The sequence below is a fragment of the Saccopteryx leptura genome, chromosome 5 (assembly GCF_036850995.1).
Source record: "Saccopteryx leptura isolate mSacLep1 chromosome 5, mSacLep1_pri_phased_curated, whole genome shotgun sequence".
In the NCBI taxonomy this organism is placed as follows: Eukaryota; Metazoa; Chordata; class Mammalia; order Chiroptera; family Emballonuridae; genus Saccopteryx; species Saccopteryx leptura.
Window position 1 is genome coordinate 144,077,990 of NC_089507.1, and position 16,377 is coordinate 144,094,366.

A 16,377-nucleotide genomic window follows, 5' to 3' on the forward strand; every position below is an offset into this window, starting at 1 on the left:
AAACCAGTAAGGAAACATGAGACTTAAGCTACAAGTTACACCAGATGACCCTAACAGATACATACAGAACATTTCATCCAGTTGCAGGAGACTACATATGTTTCTCAAGTGCACATGAAACATTCCCCAAGGCAGAGCATGTGTAAGGCCACAAAACAAGTCTTAACAAATTTAAGAAGATGAAAATTATATTAAGCATTGTTTCTGACCACAATGGTATAAAACTAGAAATCATTTAGCAGAAAAAAACCTGAAAAAATTTCAAATATGTGGAGATGAACTGCTCATATATGACCAGCCCATAGCTAACATCATCCTCAACAGTAAACATCTGAAAGCTTTTCCTCTAAGATCAGGAACAAACAAGGACTCCCACTCTTGCTACTTCTAATCAACACAGTACTGGGAGTCCTAACCAGAGAAAGTAGGCAGGAGTAAGAAATAAAATGTAAAATAAATAAATAAATAAATAAATAAAAGAAGGAAATAAAACACATTCAAACTGGAAAGGAAGAACAAGTTGTCTCTGTTTGCGGATAACATTATATACATATAGAAAACTCTAAGTGCTCATGGATGGGTGAATGGATAAAGAATTCATTTACATATGAATTATTTTTTAGCCTTCATAAATGAAATCCTGGACTTTGTGACAACATGGATAAATCTGAGGGCATTATGCCAAGTGAAATATACCAGTCAGGGAAAGATAAGGACTGGAAATCTAAAAAAAACTGAACTCATAGAAACAAGGTAGATTGGGAAGTACCAGGGGCTGAATGGTGTGGGAAATCATGAGATGCTGGTCAAAGGGTAAAACCTTGCAGTTATAATGGGAATGTGTCCTGGTGCTCTCCTGTGTAGCACGGCAACTCTGGTTGATAACATTGTATTGCATAATTGAAACTTCCTAAGAGGTTAGAATTTAAGTGTTCTCACTTAAAAAAAACAGAAATGTGTGAGATGATGGATGGGTGAATGGGTGGAGATCCTTTCACAATGTATACGTGTATCAAATTACCATGCTCTAGCCTTTAAATGTTTTATAATTTTGTCAATTGCATTTTAATAAAGCTGAAAAAAAAAAGTTAGGCAGCCCAGTCATGGAGGTGGGTTTAACCTGCACACCAAACACAGGACCTATGCTTATTTTACAAAAAGAAAATAAGAAAAAGAAAATCAAGACATTAACTTAGCATTTAAAAACCATTTATTTAGGGACATTTAAACCATGTCATTGTAAGTTGATTCTATTGCTAGAAATGAACAAAAATATCATTTTAAAGAGAAAAATTAATGGCTACTTTTTCTCATGTATTCGTTGAATTTCTTTGTAATGGCACGTTTCTACTATAAATGTCTATACATAATTTTTAAAGGTATAAAGATAATTTTTAGGGATTCATATCCTGGTTAATACCTACAACTCTAAGTACGACTATCACTGCCCTATGTGAGCTGATTCTTTTTTCTTAGTCACTCTGCAAATGGAAATATGTGTACTGGTGTTCCTGTCCACATCCTCCAGATTCTCAGTTTAAGCCGTTATCATGAACATTCCTGAATCAAATATTTACTGATGCTTGAAAATAAACACAAAAGATATAAAAATATTCACTGAGGGTTTTAACTATTAAATAGTGTATGTGTGGCCCTGACTGGTTGGCTCAGTGGTAGAGAGTTGGCCCAGCATATAGATGTTCTGGGTTCAAGTCCCAGCCATGGCACACAGGAGAAGCGACTATCTGCTTCTCCACCCCTCCTTCTCCTCCCCTCCCATAGCCATGGCTTGGCCGGAGCAACTTGGCCCCAGGTGCTAAAAATGGCTCCATGGCCCTGCCTCAGGCCCTAAAATAGCTCTGTTGCAGAGCAACGGAGCAATGGCCCCAGATGGGCAGAGTATCACCCCCTAGTGAGCTTTTCAGGTGGATCCCAGTTGGGGAGCATGCAGGAGTCTGTCTCTCTGCCTCCTTGCTTCTCACTTAAGGAAGAAAAATAGTGTATGTGATAAAATTAGTACAAAGCATTTAAAAACATGTAAGTTAATAATTTCTTTATAGAAGGAAGAACAAATTCTTTTACACAAAGGATGGGTGTTTATCCTTTCCAACTTGTATCCTTCTTATTTCTTATTCTTGCCAAATTTTTAAACTTACACTAAACACTGTTAACTGGATAGTAAATCTTGTGGGTATAGAAATAAACATTTTTTGTAATTCTCAAAGAAGAGAATAATGTAAGTTTTAATTCATGGTAACATAGTTGGCTGGAAAAATGCCAGTCTGACCTCGCAGCTTCCCTTCCCACCAATCAAAATGCGAGTCTGTCTTTGACATGACTGTGATCCTGTCTCCCGTCTGGAAGCTCAAGTCCCCGGGCTGCTGTCCTTCAAAGGAATACAGTGCTGTCACTTCCATGGGTCGATGTGAATTGCCTAAAATAAGAAAAAATATTTAAATTATTTGTATTTTCACGGACAACCTGGGAGCACTGATTTAGGGAATTCTGAGGCCTGGGGGCTGCAGAGCCTGGCAGTCGACCTGCGTGGTTTCCACCACATGAGTAAATTTAGGATTTTCTTCTCTGCAGAGGGCAAATGTTGGGAGATAACATTTACTAAACCCATACAAGACAAAGAGCATATTAATATATACTTAGCAATGTATTTAGCAAATGCTTCTGGTTATAATTGTTTGTTTGAATTTTAAAAAACCTATATGATATTATTTATGTTTTTCTTATTTTAATAGGGTAGTCATGATGGCTCCATAGATTAAGTTTTAGAGAAAAGCTGATACTAATGCTCATGATTGTATCATGAAAGATTGAATTGAAACCGTGCTCTGTAGCCACAGGTGGGGGGTGTGGCTCGGATGTGTGTGCTTGGCTGTGGTAGCCGCACCTTCTCTGTCGGCTTCCTGGGTGTTTCCGTTTCTGTGCTTCACTGGCCCTTTCTCTCTAAAGAGATGGTGTTCAAATGATCACATCAAGATATTCAAGTCAAACATCTGCATATGTTTAACAAAAATTTCAATACAATGTGTAGAATTTAATCTCTTATAACAGAAAGAAGACTTTGAGAACTGAGTGGTTAACATCAGTAAAAGGCATTAAATATTGTACAGTGTGTAACATCATAAAATTGTAAGCAGAGACCTTCTGTGTACTCAGCTGCATGGAGTTCAGTGTTTCTGAATTCTCGTTTAACTGTGTGAATTGTGCACTGAGATGCTTATTCACTGCATCTATGTATGGATATGCTGAAAACATATGTAAATCTAAAGCCACTTACTTATTTGATCCCTAATATAATAAAAAATAAACTGAAGTTGGCCTGTCAGTAAGAAATAAAAATAGTCAACATCGCAGTTAAATGACACCGACTGGCACCTGAATTTGTAGCCACACCAGACAGTGCTGCAGGTCTTGCTGTCAGCACGTGCAGTGCCGTTCTGCATTCTCCTAAGAAATCACCTTCCTAATGACTAGTATCAGTATATTAGAGGTGTTACTGGGGTAGTTTTGCTATCATACAAAAAGTTCTGCATATTTTTACATTTTATACTATGTTTACCTCTACTCAATCAGTTTGCAGGAATAAGGTTAAAAGAATGTCACAAAAAAGAATAAAGTTTTGACATAGTCTGGATATAATCAAAACCAGCCCAGTGCCCGCAACACATATTAGTAACACAGTCATGATTATGTAGTGTGAACGGAGCTGGGATACTGCGCAGGGAAGGGATGAAGCAAGTCCTCGTGTCACAGCTCATTGTCATCAGATCAGAGGAATACAAGTTAATGTTAATGAAGAAACCATTCTGAAAATTATTCTTATCAATAATTGTATTGACGACCTCCATATCTAAAGATGAGTCACAACCAACCTCATACAATGAAAACTTGAGGGTTCAAGTAACACCTCCTTTTTGCCTCCAACACATGCCAGGTAACAGAAGGAAACAAGGAGAGAGGGCTCGTGACTACCAGCGGATGTTCCAGAAGCCACGGCCCCCGCAGCTGACAGACACGCACACGTTAGCAGTGTCTGCAGTGACAAGTGCGCAGGAAGGGCGTGCACCGAGGTCACAGGTACTTGTGGGGAGCAAGATCGGCTTCTGTTCCTGCCTCGGGCCATCCCAGGAAGGGACACGCACCCCCTCATCCCTTACCTCCAGTGAGGCTTGGTCAGGTACTGGGAAACCGCGACGTGGACCCAGAGGGAGCATGAGTGAAGGCCACCTGGGGCCATGGCCCAAGTGAGTTTCTTCTTCAATAGTGACCTTAACTTCCTCTCTACTGTAAATATTAGGAAACTTTCCATCAGGAAGTATTTAATGCCCACAAAATAATTCTTTGAAAAAAAATAAAACCGGTGAGCCAAGCAGGTGCATCCAGGAAGGGAGACCACCCTGGAACCCCACTGGGCTATGAACTCTGACTGTTCACAGATGCCATCCCTCTGAGAAATGTGTCTTCAAGTTTTCCATTCCTGAGCTAAGTAAGAAAATCTGAAGGATCTTTGAAGCAACTGGCCACTTCATTATACTATTCAAATTTAATTCAAACAGGGGACATTTTTCTCTCCCAAACCAGGGCTGCACTCAACAGGAAACAGATTACCATCAACTTTAGTGATGGGCAGCTGCCCTGAGGCCTGTAATGAGCAAGTTGGTTTGGCTACCTTTTCAGTAGAGGCAGCGAAATGTAACCCACATGCAGCCCACAGCCGACAGGATGCAGGGCGCCCAGCCTGTGCCCGACCACACCAGGCAGGGAGCACAGAGCTCTGGTTCTGTCCCCATTTACTGTAGGGATGAGTCTGGTGGTGACTTGATCCTGGCACCCATGTCTCAGGCCACGTGTGGGGTCTAGGCTTTGGGGACCACGTCCCCTGTAGGAGTGTGAGTGTTACTGGTGAGTGAGCCAGGCAAGGCCACCAGACCAGTGGTTCGGGCACATATGGTGGCCACAACTGGGGAGGGTGCTGCAGGTGTTGACTGCCCTCAGCCAGGGTGCTGGTAGGTGCCCACATAGCACAGGAAGGTGCCCAGCAGTGGAAGCTGGGCTGACAGCCAGAGCCAGGAATCCTGACATCAGGTCGATGCTCACTTCCCTTCAGAGGACTCTGCTTAAAGGTGGGGGGGGGGGGCACCTTGTTACCTTGTAACATGAATCCCCAACAGTTAACCCAGCAGTGCATGGTTCTGGGACTCCATGACAACAGGCGGCGTGAAACATTAACAGGCTGTTTAACAACTGTTTAACTTTGGCCTCAATCTGTGTCCCACTCACATTTCTAAATAATTGCTTGGTGCTTTGAAAGAATATTTTCTAAAGAATATTAAAGTAAGACAGATTGAAGGATTATTTTCATTGTAAGAAATCTTAGTAAGTTCTATGATGTTGTTCCCCATCACAGTAAAATATTTGAACTGGAAAAATAAAAATTTCCTTAAAAATATAAAAAATATTCATGAGGCTAACACCCAGAAAAAATGCAATAAGGATTAAGTTGTAATTCACAACTGACAAACTTAAAAGCCCGTGGCCCCTGTCAGCCGCGTCTCGTCCTGTGCTCAGGGGCTTCTTGGCAGGAACCTGTCTATTTCGGCTCCCACATCTCTCTCATCACCTCAGATCCAGGAGAGTAAAGGAACAAAAACAGAGCATTTAAAAAAATGGAATGTTCTCAAAATAATGTGGATCTCCCGTAAATCAGAGAATGGGTGCAGAACAGCTGCCCAGAGGTTTTCACAACCTCCAGATTAATGAGGAAATGTGTCATTATAAGATGGATATAAGTAATTTTTAACAGATGGATGTTTTTATTTACCAACTCTCTCATGATAGCTGGGAAGTTCAGGATAAAGCTTGTGTTCATTTCTGCTACCTGCAGGGGGAAAAAAAGAGGGGAACATTTAGAAAATGTATTAGTTTACAGTATATAAAGTACCCAAGAACACCAAATCTGGCCCTTGCTAAGCAAATATTTTAAATCACTCCTTCCTTCCTTCCTTCCTTCCTTCCTTCCTTCCTTCCTTCCTTCCTTCCTTCCTTCCTTCCTTCCTTCCTTCCCTCCCTCCCTCCCTCCCTCCCTCCCTCCTTTCTCTCTCTCTCTCCCTCCCTCCCTCCCTCTCTCTCTCCCTCCCTCCCTCCCTCCCTCCCTCCCTCCCTCCCTCCCTCCCTCCCTCCCTCCCTCCCTCCCTTCCTTCCTTTCTAAGAGAGGCTGAAACAGAGAGAGGGACAGACAGGAGGAAGAGAGATGAGAAGCATCAATTCTTTGTTGTGGCACCTTAGTTGTTCATTGATTGCTTTCTCATATGTGCCTCAACTGGGGTGCTCCAGCCAAGTCAGTGACCTTGGGCTCGAGCCAGCAACTTTTGAGAATGGAAGTTTAACAACTACAGCAATGAGAATCTGTCTTGTGCATTTAGAAGAGGCATTTGATTTTCTTTAATACCCATTAGTTCTTTGGTTTGACTGTAAAGTTTAACAATGTCACTCCATTTCTTAACAATAATATTTAATACTTGCTTAATTATAATTGAATTTGAACTGCAACAAAAATACTTACTTTGAGAGCCGAAGTTCAGCTGTTCTTGTGGAGATGAGGGCTGTGGTCTGGACAGTGGTTTGGGAGGGAGTTCTTTAGCCTGGGAAGAAAAACAAACAAAAAAGCACTAATTTTAAAACCCTGTTTTTCCTTAGAAGCCTATCAGGTTTTTTTCTGAGTATATGTGGCAGATTTATCCCATGCAGGGATGAATGAAACACCCTCACGCTCACATGTACTGCTCTGAGCCTCCTTGACTGAACTGGGTGACAGCACACACACGTTGATGGGTGCCTCTGTAACAGGAAGCACACCTCGTCCAGGTACCACTGATCTCTGCAGGTACAGTGCTGGGCAGCTGGGTGGCAGTGACAGTTCAGACTCTGTCTGTTTCCATCGTGTAGGATGGGATCAGGTGACTGTCAGTGTGTTGTGGAATGAGGCGACCGAGGTGCACAGAACCCTGGTCCTCCCCAGCCTTGGTCTCAACAGCTACTGTTATTGTTAGTGAGTGACACCACAGAGTTCTGCCCTTGGAGAAACGCAGTCACAGAAAACATCTGTCTAGATGACACACAAGCCTGTAGGATATTTCCACTAGAACTTGACATAAATGTAACTACAGGGACATTTAGCAGGTTACTAGGAAGCAGCTATCAGGGACAGACGGCCCTCTGTAAAGAAGGAAGTGTCACGTGACCCGAGAAAGGTGAACCAGCGCACCGAGGCCCTCTGCTGCTCCCTGGCTGCCTTCCGCGCATTGATTCGTTGTCCTTCATTTTCATACTTCTCACTAAAGGAATCAAGGATTTCATAAAGGTCTTCCGCTTGAGCAGGCCGTGGTGTATCTCCAAATAAAATGTCATAAGCTCGAAGATCTTGGCAATAAAACCTAAAAAGAAATATCAAATTAAGAACATTTCTTTCATAGACATAGCTCTTTTCAGAGTTAAATCCTGTGTGAGTATTCACTCATTTACTACTTTTCAAACAGTAACTACAAGCCATAACCATGCTAAACCCCGAAATTCAGCCCTAAGCTCACCTTTACAGGTGGCTACCAGACATAGTCTGATATAGAAAAATTACAAGGAGCATATCATACACACACATAAACACTTGTACATACAAACATATATTTACATATGTCAACTTTTTGCAAACATGGCTATAATCACACAGGTTTTTATTTTTAAGTGTCTTAGTAATCCTAACCTAAGGCTTTATGTTAACATATATGCCTTTATAATTTCTTTAAATGTGTATTTGCTTCTAATTTATATAAAGATTTGCATTAGATATATGGAAGTCCTGCAATCAAATAACTATTTTTGTTTTAGTTTATCCAGAATTTAGGTGAACTTTAGCAGGAAAGTCTTCCAGAAGCCTAAAATCAGAAGTTTCTAAAAGCATTCTCTCTCTCTCTTTTTTTTAAAGTGAGGGAGACAGAAAGAGACACACACAGAGAGGCAGAAAGGGAGAGAGATGAGAAGCAACAGCTCATAGTTGTGGCACCTTAGTTGTTCATTGATTGCTTTCTCATATGTCCCTTGACGGGGGGGGGGGGGGGGGGGGGGGGAAGGGGGAGGCTCCAGCAGAGCCAGTGACCCTTTGTTCAAGCCAGTGACCTTAGGCTCAAGCCGTTGACCTCAGGGTTTCAAATCTGGGTCCTCAGGGTTTCAGCCTGGTCCCAGGCTGATGTTATATACACTGTGCCACTGCCTGGCCAGGCTAAAAGCATTCTTCATTGTACCTCTCAGATTTACAAACCAGAAGTAAAACATCTCATAGCACTTTCTTTGAATCAATTTATATTATTTTGCTTGCACTTACTTCCGATTAGTTTCTTTCCTTTCGATCAAACAGCTGCCTTCCAAACTGATGCCGGCAAAGAGCCCCCTGGACTTACAGTATGTGAAGACCGCAGCGGAGCTCCGCAGCGCGACGTTTCCTTCCAAGTTCCTGCGACAGAGAAGGTTGTGCCTCAGAGCTGAGGGGCTCTGTGCCTGAGGACGACCAGTGGAGAGCATGGGATTTCTGACCCACGAGATGGACTTGTCCCACATGCACGTCACCAGTCTGCACAGGTTTCACCTCCTGCTGGCCTCGCCTACACAGGGCTGAGGTGGTGCAGAGAAGGCAGGTGGTGAGGAAAGACAGCGTCCACGACACCCTCCGCAGGGATGGGGCAACAAGAGGGCTGCACCTCGTCTTCTTTTCCCAAAACAGGGGAAGCACATCTCACGAGAACCAAAGACTGTGGATTTGTTTTGCACAGACTATTTTCACAGAATTAGAAACCTTTTTAGATGATTTTACCGTGTAACTTCTATAAACAGTCTGGGTTTAAAATATTTCTAAACTGCTCAATGAACACAAGAATAGTACTTTATTAACAGAGAAGGAAAACCCACCATGTTTTAAACAACACTCAAGTAAAACACGTCCATATCAATTTTTCACAATTTAGGTTGAAAAAAAAAAAAGGCTTTTCTTTCCTGATCAATGCTACCATTCACCAGTTAATTAAATTTAACTGGCTTTTGCTCCTTCAAAGCTCAATGGAAGTTCGTATTCAATTGCAGCAGATACAATGGCTTGCATTTCAGAAATATTTAGTTTCTTGTTGTGTGTGCAAATTCTCTCATTTTATCACACTGGCTATTTTATAAACTTATTTGTAGGCAACCTCAAACCTGTGAGATATAAAAATCATAACTTTGTTTCATTTTAATTCAAATTTCCTCTTAACATACAACAATCCAGTTTTTGTAGCTTTTCTGTCCAATAGCTGTCCCAATATACTTTATGGAACTCACCTCCCCAAGGGGCCAACCGCCACCGTGAAGTTCCCTCCCAGTGTCAGGTTACCACCTTTCGCAAAAGCTTCCACTGCTCTGCTGTAGTTCAGAATTATAACCAAATCTGATACCTAAAATGTAGAAACCTATTTATATAAAAATGATTATGTTTAAACCTTATTTAAAATGTATGCTGATTAAAACTTTAAAATATTCTATCTATACTGTAGAAAACATTGCAATGTAGACAGAGAAAGAGACCTATTTCTATTTTTTAAAGCTGAGGATGTGTGCTTCTACTATTTCTGCAGATAACAGCGACTCACACTCTGAGATTCACTGTGACGCACCATGAGGGGCTCATGCCTCACCTCCTTCAGTCTATGAACAACCTTGTGACATAGGTGATGATGGGGACTTAGTGAGGTTAAGTAACTGTCACAGTGATGACCAGCACAGACAGATCAAACAGGCAAAGGTGGAAACATCAACAGTACTGCCAGCAAGTGAATGCTCTTGCAAGTCAAGTCAGAGGGCACAGAGCAGGAGCAGGTCCCAAGGTCATGGCCCAGAGGGGCTCTGGCTCTCAAGATAGCTGCACAGTGATATACCCGCCACGCCATGGCTCTGGTACTGGTCAACTATACAACTACACAGTGTCCACTTTATTTAATGTCACAGAGACTAGAACATCAAGAAGAAATACAGTCACCATTACTTAGGGTCTACCACTACTACTTAATTCTCTAAATGAAAGAAAAAACTAGAATGCAAATGCTCAAGGCACATCGACATGGAGAAAGCATTTGTTTTCCAGACACCATGGCTGTTGGGGAACCCAAGGTGAGAACTGAAAAATGACAGGACCATCCCGCAAGAGGCTGGGAGACATTTGGGTGACAGAGACCGTGTCCCAATCCCAAACCCTCACCTCAGTAGCTTATGCAGTCCTCAGTGTTTTCATGCAAATTTCTTTATTAGGGTCCCAGAGGGAAGCCTATCTACGTCTCTGGGCTGCAGGTGAGGGACGTGAGCTGGCCCAGAGCACGTGGTGGGATGGTGCCCGGCCACGGCGGGACGGGGCTGGCTCATGCAGTCTCTGCTCCTACAGCTCAACCACTGGTCCAAATTGCTTTGGAAAGACAACCAAAGCAAACCACATCATTTTATAAAATTGTTTTAAGTTTTTTTTATTTATTTATTCATTTTTAGAGAGGAGAGAGAGAGACAGAGAAAGAGACAGAGAGAGAGAGAAGGGGGGAGGAGCCGGAAGCATCAACTCCCATATGTGCCTTGACCAGGCAAGCCCAGGGTTTCGAACCGGCGACCTCAGCATTTCCAGGTCGATGCTTTATCCACTGCACCACCACAGGTCAGGCTAAAATTGTTTTAAATCTTTCTGTTGCACTCACTGACAGTAGGGCTACATTTTACTTGTACTGATTTTTCAAGTCTATTGTGTGCAGTATACTCGCACAGTTCCCAACGAATCATCATGGAGACTGTCATGTTCAGTTTTTACTACATTGCATTTACTGAAGTTAGTACTTCTTAGTCTCTCATTGTTTCTGAAATAAATGCTGTGAGAGACAGACCTCACAGCAAGCCCAGCTTCAAGTGGAGTCCAAGAAGGGAAAGTGGCTGCCCACAAGGATGAGCCACCTGTGGGCACCCCTGCTGGGCCAGGAGGTGGGGGGCATGGGGGCAGGAAAGCACATTTTCCACATAGGATGGAATTTTGAAGGCTTTGATTTGGTCAAATGCATAGCAATGAGCTGGTCACAATGAGCAAAGCTGACAAATGCTCCTCTTTACAGCAGTGCCTGCAGTGGTGAGCACAGATGCTGAACAAGGGGAGGCTTCCCCCACTGAGGCTGCGGGATGCATCAGCGACACCAAGGAAGAAGAGACGGGTCAAGAAGACAGTGGTGAGTATGTGAGGACCCGATTCACAACCACGCAACAGCAAAACAGCAGGTGGGGACCAACGCCGTGCAGAAGACCCTGCACACCACAGAGCCAGGCAAGCGAGGGCACTGAGTAGGACTCCTCGTCCGCTTCATAGAGGCCTTAATTACTAGGCGCCGAGTTTTCAGTCTTTACAGAATTTGAGGTAATTTGAATGTTGGATGTGAAGAAACTGGATTGTGCCATAAATGCCCATGCACTGTGTTGTGTGGCTTCCACCCTGCTCAGCCGTGAGCCCACAGAAGACACAGGTGAGCCACAGACAGCCAATCACAGTTCAGCAGACCTGAGACATGTCTGCTTTACAGAAGTGCTAAGGATGGAAACATGATGAATGAAACAAGTTCTATTCTAAATGAAAGAAAAGGAAGGAAAATGGTAACATCAGATAGTTTCAGGCCCAGATTCATCAAGAAAATAGAAGGGAGCTGTTTCCCCAGTTGGTAAAATAAGAAAAGGAGGAAGTCTCTTCTGACTGTGTGAACAGTGTCAGCCACTCACCTCAATTCCTATCTCAAATCCACCACCAAGCCCCGCTATCCCGATGGCTGAAGGTGCGGACCATTCTGACGAAAACAAACACAACATCACTTTAACATGAAACCTGTTAGGTAAGTGCCAGAGGGGAAACTGATAAAACAAGTAAGAATACTATTCTTTTAAAAATAAGAATGTCGGCCCTGGCCAGATGGCTCAATGGTAGAGCATCGGCCCAGCGTGTGGAAGTCCCAGATTTGATTCCTGGCCAGGGCACATAGGATAGGCACCCATCTGCTTTTCCACCTTTCCCCCTCTCCTTTCTCTCTGTCTCTCTCTTCCCCTCCTGCAGCCAAGGATCCATTAGAGCAAAGTTGGCCCAGGCGCTGAGGATGGCTCCATGGCCTCCACCTCAGGTGCTAGAATGGCTCCAGCTGCAACGGAGCAACACACCAGATAGACAGAGCATCACCCCCTGGTGGGCATGCCGGGTGGATCCTGGTCGGGCGCATGTGGGAGTCTGTCTCTCTGCCCTGCCTCCCTGCTTCTCACTTCAGAAAAATACAAAAAAAAAAAAAAAATATATATATATATATATATATATATATACAAAAAAAATAAAATAAGAATTTAGCATTTTCCTCTATGTATCTAGATGTTCTTTAATAATTATATATAATGTTTATTATAAAAATATTTGAAAGATTAGATATTCGTAATGAGTCTCTTAGACTTGCAAATTCATGTTGTGTAATCTTTCTCAATAAACAGGCTGAATACCTAACTACTGAATTCTCACCAACTAAACATACATAGTATTTGATAACTTCAACATCAATATTGTATAATTTTACAAAACAATTGAGCAGGAATTCTAGTCCTTAGTTAGAATTTTATCACAGGTATCAGAACAAAAGGCATGGAAGAGGTGATCATAATGGCTCCTAACCCAGAAATAGGTAATAAATTCAAGATTATTAAAATTCTAGTAAGATAAATTTCCTTACATTTGGACACTAAGCTCAGTAATTCCATTTGCCATGAATGGTACATTTTAGACTACTGTATGCTTATTTTTTCTGATATAGAAACAGGTTAAACAAGTCTAGAAAAAAACAAACACGTTCATTTGTTTGTGGAAGGGTGGAATTGTCCAGATAAAGTTAATTCTTGAAATGCTGATGGGCTTCCAAGCTGAACATTCCTTGCAGCATGTATATTCCCAGTAATAGATATCGCTTGGGTCTGTCCAGAACTAACCTGGTCTCAGAGGCGCTCTGATCGAAGAATTTAGTGTCTTATAATGTCAAAGTTATTTTTCATTTTCTGTGTGAAGAACAGTCCCTGTCCCCCATCTGTCAGGGATCTGGCAACTTTCTGTGCCTCATCTGGACAGCTTTTAAACTACTCTGAGAATCCGCTACCAGGCAAGATGAGAGAGAAATGTAGATATTTAACCCAATAGAAAGGTCCACCTGGGGCTCTGAGGGAGACCCCAGAGGCCAATGGCAACTCCACTTGTCAGACAGTCACCGTGTCAAGGACCGAGAGGCTTCCAGGACAGAAGCCTTCTTATAGACCCAGGGCCCAATGACGGTGACAGGGGGATGCCCTCTGCATGTGCCCCTTGTTTGGCTGTGCTGCTTGGAAGTCTGAGAGTTCTGTCATTCTTGTCTCATTGCCAAACACGAGCTCTGAGAGGAGCCACAGCTCCGAGAGACTGTCACCACTGTGGGGACGCCTCGCAGGAGGCAGCGGGCCCAGGGACTGAAGCTCAAGGCTGTGTGCCCCACAAGGTACCTGATCTCTCTGTGGTCACTTAGTATCCCACAAATCACTTACACTAGAAAATAACTATTTACACAACACTGTGTTTATGTACATGACTGAACAGCAAGTGTTAAATTGGTATATACAGCATTTTTGTTGGTCATGACACACCTACATACATTTTAAATATTACCATAAATGTTGGTTCTTGGGATTCAAGGCAATTATACTTTGATTTAATCTCAGAATAATCAAGTATTAGATTTCATTGCAGAAAGTGAAACCAAATTATACTGATCTTCAAATGACTGCTCTGGGGATATTCGTTAAAATGACCCTCACAGGAGTGGAAGAAAAAGCTTCCAGATGGCTATTTCTTTCTTCTTTCTTTCTTTCTTTCTTTCTTTCTTTCTTTCTTTCTTTCTTTCTTTCTTTCTTTCTTTCTTTCTTCCTTCCTTCCTTCCTTCCTTCCTTCCTTCCTTCCTTCCTTCCTTTCTTTCTTTCTTTCTTTCTTTCTTTCTTTCTTTCTTTCTTTCTTTCTTTCTTTCTTTCTTTCTTTCTTTCTTCTTTCTTTCTTCTTTCCTTCTTCTTTCATAGACACAGACAGACAGGGACATACAGACAGGAAGGGAGAGAGATGAGAAGCATCAACTCATAGTAGCATCACTTTAGTTGTTCAGTGATTGCTTCTCATATGTGCTTTGTTTGGAGGCTGCAGCCAAGCCAGTGACCATGGAATCATGATGAGCCTGCACTTAAGCTGGCAACCCCGGGGTTTTGAACCTGGGTCCTCAGCGTCCCAGGCTAATGCTCTATCTACTGTGCCACTGCCTAGTCAGATGGCTCTTATTTTCTTATAAAATTCCATAAAACAAAAGAAAACTGTTGTGCTGTAAAGTTGAGGAATAAGAACTCTTGAACAGTAGGATACCAATCATGTCCTGTTTAATATTTGCTCCAGGAAAGAACTGCAAATGTAGACAGGACAAAGCTAGATCTACCCGCCTCTCATCTAATATTTCAAGAAGAGGAGAGCACTGTGCAGGGTTGCTGCCCTGGGTCACCTGACATGCAGGGCACACCCTGTGGGAGCCCTTAGGATGAGAGTTTGGGGTGTAGGAAGCTGGTCATGCTTCCATCACACGTGTTCAATGGCAACAGAACAAGAAGAATCAGGATCCTCCACCTCCTTCCCACCCCTGTGAAGAAGCATCACTCACTTCCGTCGGGGAGCCGGGCCAGCACCACCCCGCTGCCCCCTCGTGCCGTCACCAGGAAGCCAGCCTTTATCACAGACAGGACCACCAGGCCTTTCGCTTTAGCAATCACATGGGCTGCAAAGGTCAAGGACAGCAGGTAAGAGGTGTGAGCAGTCCGCACACAGGTCGGCTGCACAGCTACTGGGCTCTCACGGTGGCTGCAATGGCACATCTGAGCCTCAGACAAACCTGTTAAGGGACAGAGGGCCCGACCCCCACCTCTGCTTTTCCACTGCTTTCGCAAACTCCACATCTTAAGTGCTCAGAAGTCCTGCACCTGCCATAACAAATGGGGTTTTTCTGGATAAGGGTTCAATGATATCTAGTAGCCAGACAAATAATTTGGAGATTTCAGTTAATTTACAACATAATTCATAATTTAAAAAAACAAGTGAGTATTTTCAAAGAAATTCAGATTTCTTTGTATTAAGGAGAAACTTTAAAATGACCCACATACAGAGTGTGGTACAGCTTTGAAAGCCACTGTCGTTCACCTTTCATTAATATGAAAATCTCGACTCAGAAACAGAAAATTAGGTGATTCTGCCATTATGAGGTGTTTTTAATCTCATAAAACAACCTGTCATAGTTTTTGAGGGACATAACCATGAATGAGTGCACTGAAAACACAAGTCAAATTACAGAATCTTGGTTTATTCACATTTCATGGAAATTTGTTACACACAATGAGTGTTATTAATATATGCCCACTAAACACAGCACCCCATATTCTATGGGTTTACTTACCCAACAGTATATCTTTAAAACAACAGTGAAAATCTGAACATTGGAAATCATGTTAGGACCCAACTTTATTTAAATGCAGTTTAAATGTCTCACTTCAGTTAGACATTCTGTCTGGGAAGTCACACCAAAGACTGTATTTAAATATACAAAGAAGTTTTCGTAGGTGTCTCTAGAAAAGCACTAAGTTTCTAATATAGTTAATGTACATCACTTCAACATTTAAATTATACCTACTCTCAGAGATAACTCATTGGAGAGCATGAAGAACTTACTAAGCAGAACATCTTGCAATTGTTTGTGATTAAGCAAGGTATAGAAAATAAGGTTGGCTTCTTAGCTGGTAGTCTGCTACGTGTACCTCAGTGTTGTATTTTAAAAGGTTATAAATTGTGACAAGGTTGTGAGCCATATTCTGTATCAGATAGGTTTATTTTTACCACCACACACTGGCAGACTCTTTCTCAACCTCTCACCTTCCCGGCTCACTGAAAGAGTTTGTAGTTAGTATACTCCACTGCATTCAGAAACATAGATACAGCAAAAGCATTGGTTTTTACCATGAATATAATTCATGTTTTAGAATATGGCTACCGAGATTTCAGTGTTTCCTAGAGTCGTGCTCTCACACATGTGTGTGTGCACAAGTCACTGGAGGGCTTGTGAAAATGCAGAATCTGGTTCCTCAGCCTGGAGCACCATGGGATCCTGCATCTCCAAGGAGCGCCCACTGCACTTGGAGTAGGAAGGCTTCACGAAGCCTTGTTTTCTTAAGGTGGCTGGACCAAAACTATAATTAATG

General features: G+C 42.5%; 1 protein-coding gene across 2 annotated transcripts in view; it reads right to left on the reverse strand.

Annotated features, from left to right (window-relative positions):
• Nucleotides 1-1,192: 1,192 nt before the first annotated feature.
• The window catches only part of SH3YL1 (SH3 and SYLF domain containing 1), a 29,327-nt gene continuing 14,142 nt past the window's right edge, over nucleotides 1,193-16,377 (reverse strand). For both annotated transcript variants that reach the window (XM_066385732.1, XM_066385733.1), the window contains 8 exons: nucleotides 14,793-14,906; nucleotides 11,827-11,891; nucleotides 9,376-9,488; nucleotides 8,390-8,518; nucleotides 7,280-7,448; nucleotides 6,578-6,656; nucleotides 5,837-5,893; nucleotides 1,193-2,434 (listed from right to left, as the gene is read on the reverse strand). In XM_066385732.1, the coding sequence (XP_066241829.1) occupies nucleotides 2,244-2,434; nucleotides 5,837-5,893; nucleotides 6,578-6,656; nucleotides 7,280-7,448; nucleotides 8,390-8,518; nucleotides 9,376-9,488; nucleotides 11,827-11,891; nucleotides 14,793-14,906 (917 nt within the window). In that variant the 3' untranslated portion in view covers nucleotides 1,193-2,243. The remainder of the gene's footprint in view (nucleotides 2,435-5,836; nucleotides 5,894-6,577; nucleotides 6,657-7,279; nucleotides 7,449-8,389; nucleotides 8,519-9,375; nucleotides 9,489-11,826; nucleotides 11,892-14,792; nucleotides 14,907-16,377) is intronic.